The sequence below is a fragment of the Otolemur garnettii genome, unplaced genomic scaffold (assembly GCF_000181295.1).
Source record: "Otolemur garnettii isolate 467f Iridium unplaced genomic scaffold, OtoGar3 scaffold00038, whole genome shotgun sequence".
Lineage (NCBI taxonomy): Eukaryota > Metazoa > Chordata > Mammalia > Primates > Galagidae > Otolemur > Otolemur garnettii.
In genome coordinates this window covers 4,498,833-4,501,380 of record NW_003852433.1, presented here as the reverse complement: position 1 = coordinate 4,501,380, position 2,548 = coordinate 4,498,833, and the positions used below count along the sequence as shown (strand labels likewise).

At 41.9% G+C, this 2,548-nt stretch overlaps 1 protein-coding gene across 5 annotated transcripts in view; it reads left to right on the top strand.

Annotated features, from left to right (window-relative positions):
- The window catches only part of THOC5 (THO complex 5), a 69,303-nt gene that overhangs the window by 6,866 nt on the left and 59,889 nt on the right, over positions 1-2,548 (top strand). For all 5 annotated transcript variants that reach the window (XM_003789857.3, XM_012805258.2, XM_012805259.2 and 2 more), the window contains exons 3-5: positions 561-704; positions 1,905-2,018; positions 2,176-2,273. In XM_003789857.3, the coding sequence (XP_003789905.1) occupies positions 561-704; positions 1,905-2,018; positions 2,176-2,273 (356 nt within the window). The remainder of the gene's footprint in view (positions 1-560; positions 705-1,904; positions 2,019-2,175; positions 2,274-2,548) is intronic.

Sequence of the window (2,548 nt, the reverse complement as noted above, 5' to 3'; positions counted from 1 at the left end):
CATATTTGTGGCATCTCATGGAACCCCCTGGTTCCTGCCAGACTTGGTTTTTCTTATTATTAAGGCAAACATATTAAATCTCTTTTTATAAAAATAGAAAACAAAATGGAAATGACAGCCATCTTATTCTTTTTTTCTTTTCTTTTTTTTTTTTTTGCAGAAGTATAGTCTCACTTTATTGCCTTTGGTAGAGTGCTGTGGTGTTACACAGCTCACAGCAACCTCCAGCTTCTGGGCTTAGGTAATTCTCTTGCCTCAGCCTCCCGAGTAGCTGAGAGTACAGGCGCCCACCACAACTCCCAGCTATTTTTTGGTTGCGGTTCTGCCGGGACTGGGTTTGAACCCGCCACCCTTGGTATATGGGGACAGCTTCCTAGTCACTGAGCCACAGATGCCGCCTGTGGTTTCTATTTTGGAAGAAGAAAAACATTTGAGCACTAGATCCCTTGGAGACCTGATTGAGGCTTCATGATTATAAAAGAGATCTCAGCAAAGTGTCACTGATATCAATAGGGAGACTTTTACCTCTTTACCCAGGCCCTGTATTCTTGCTTCCATAGGAAGGTAAATACTACAGTGAGGAAGCCGAGGTGGATCTGCGGGACCCTGGCAGAGACTATGAGCTATACAAGTATACGTGCCAGGAGCTGCAGAGGCTGATGGCTGAGATCCAGGACCTGAAGAGCAGGGGTGGCAAGGACGTGGTAAGGAGTGGGACCAGGTGGCCATGAACCTGGTGGTTCTGCATACATAGGGCTGTTTTTGCACCTACTGGGGGCTTTCCTGATTTTGATCTTCTGTCTTAGTCATGATCTGGTAGCTAGAGCCTGGGAACTCCAGGGACCTGCCTATTAATTTATTGGAACTTTTTATCACTATCCAGTCACCAATTATAGTAATGAAAGTAGAAGATAATTAATTTTTTTATAACTAATTTGATCATTCATCCAATTAATGTTCAGTAAGTGGTAGATATTTTGCTAGGTGTCAAGAAATTATGGTACATGTAAATTTTCTTGCTATTATAAATATGGATATGTGTTAGTAAATCATACAGACCAAAAGTGAAATTATGATTAATATTAAATGAAAAAATTAGGGTTTGGGTAGAGAAACTAAATAGTGTGACTAAAAACTAGTTCAAAAATCCATTTTTTCCCAGGAATCTCACTTATCTGTGCTTGTACTGGCTGATATTGTGAAGATTATTACATCCAGTCTATTTTATTGTGTTCAAGCTTTATGGCTATAATTTTGTTATTTGCATTTAGGTTATTTTGCAAAATTATTTATAGAGGTCAAGTTTTTTGTTGTTGTTGTTTTTTAAGACAAAGTCTCACTATGTTGCCCTTGGTAGAGTGTTGTGGCAGTCACAGCTCACAGCAACTTCAAACTCTTAGGCTTAAGCAATTCTGTTGCCTCAGCCTCCCAAGTAGCTGGGACTATAGGCGCCTGCCACAATGCCTGGCTATTTTTTTGTTGCAGTTGTCATTGTTGTTTAATAGGCCTGGGGCCGGGTTCAAACCCACTAGCCCTGGTTTATGTGGGCAGTGCCTTAACCACTGAGCTATGGGCACTGAGCCTATAGAGGTCAAGTTTTATGGTAAGATGTTGCTATTACTGTGATTCTGTGTGGGATCTACAGGACAGATGTTAATTGTGTATTGGCTATACTGGCTCCATATTCAGTTCCTTTTACTCTGATCTAGTCCAAGCATAAATTTCTTTCTTGCCTAGGAAAACAATAATCATCCTTCCATTTTCCTCATGACATTTCTAATAGTTCCTAGCCTCCTCACTAGTCTGGTTCTGGCCCCTGGTAAGGATGGGTCAGCAGTGAGAGACTAAAGGAAGCTGAGCCAGTACCTGTTGTCTATAGTTTTTATTATTTTCTTTGCCTATAGGCAATTGAAATTGAAGAACGCAGGATCCAGAGCTGTGTACATTTCATGACTTTGAAGAAGCTTAACCGATTAGCGCACATCAGATTGAAGAAAGGAAGAGATCAGACCCACGAGGTGGGAGTTGAGATGTTTAATTAACTCTCTTTCTCCCTCCACCCACTCCCCATCACCTTGTCTATCTCCTTTATCCCTTCTCTGTATTTACTCACCCTCTGCTGTGCCCCACCCCAATTTGCCTTGCTCACCTCTGATACTTTGTCCTCTTTTTCAGGCTAAGCAGAAAGTAGATGCCTATCACCTCCAGCTCCAGAACCTGTTATATGAAGTGATGCACCTACAGAAGGAGATCACCAAGTGCCTGGAGTTTAAGTGAGTTTGGGAGTACAAGGGTTTGGCACAGATGGTCTTTTGGTAACTCCTATGTTCACTGAGTCACTTCTTTAAAAAAGAAATCTGATGAGCTTGGAAGGCTGTAGGATCTGGAAGAAGGTTGAATAGATCACTTTGAGTGGGAGAATTGCAAGGAGTAGTTTCAGGCTGCACAGAGAACCTCGGAAGTCTCTCTCTGATTGTATTGAGTTTTGAGCTCTACACTTGATAAAAAGCAGTTCTCGGCTCGGCGCCTATAGCTCAACCGGCTAAGG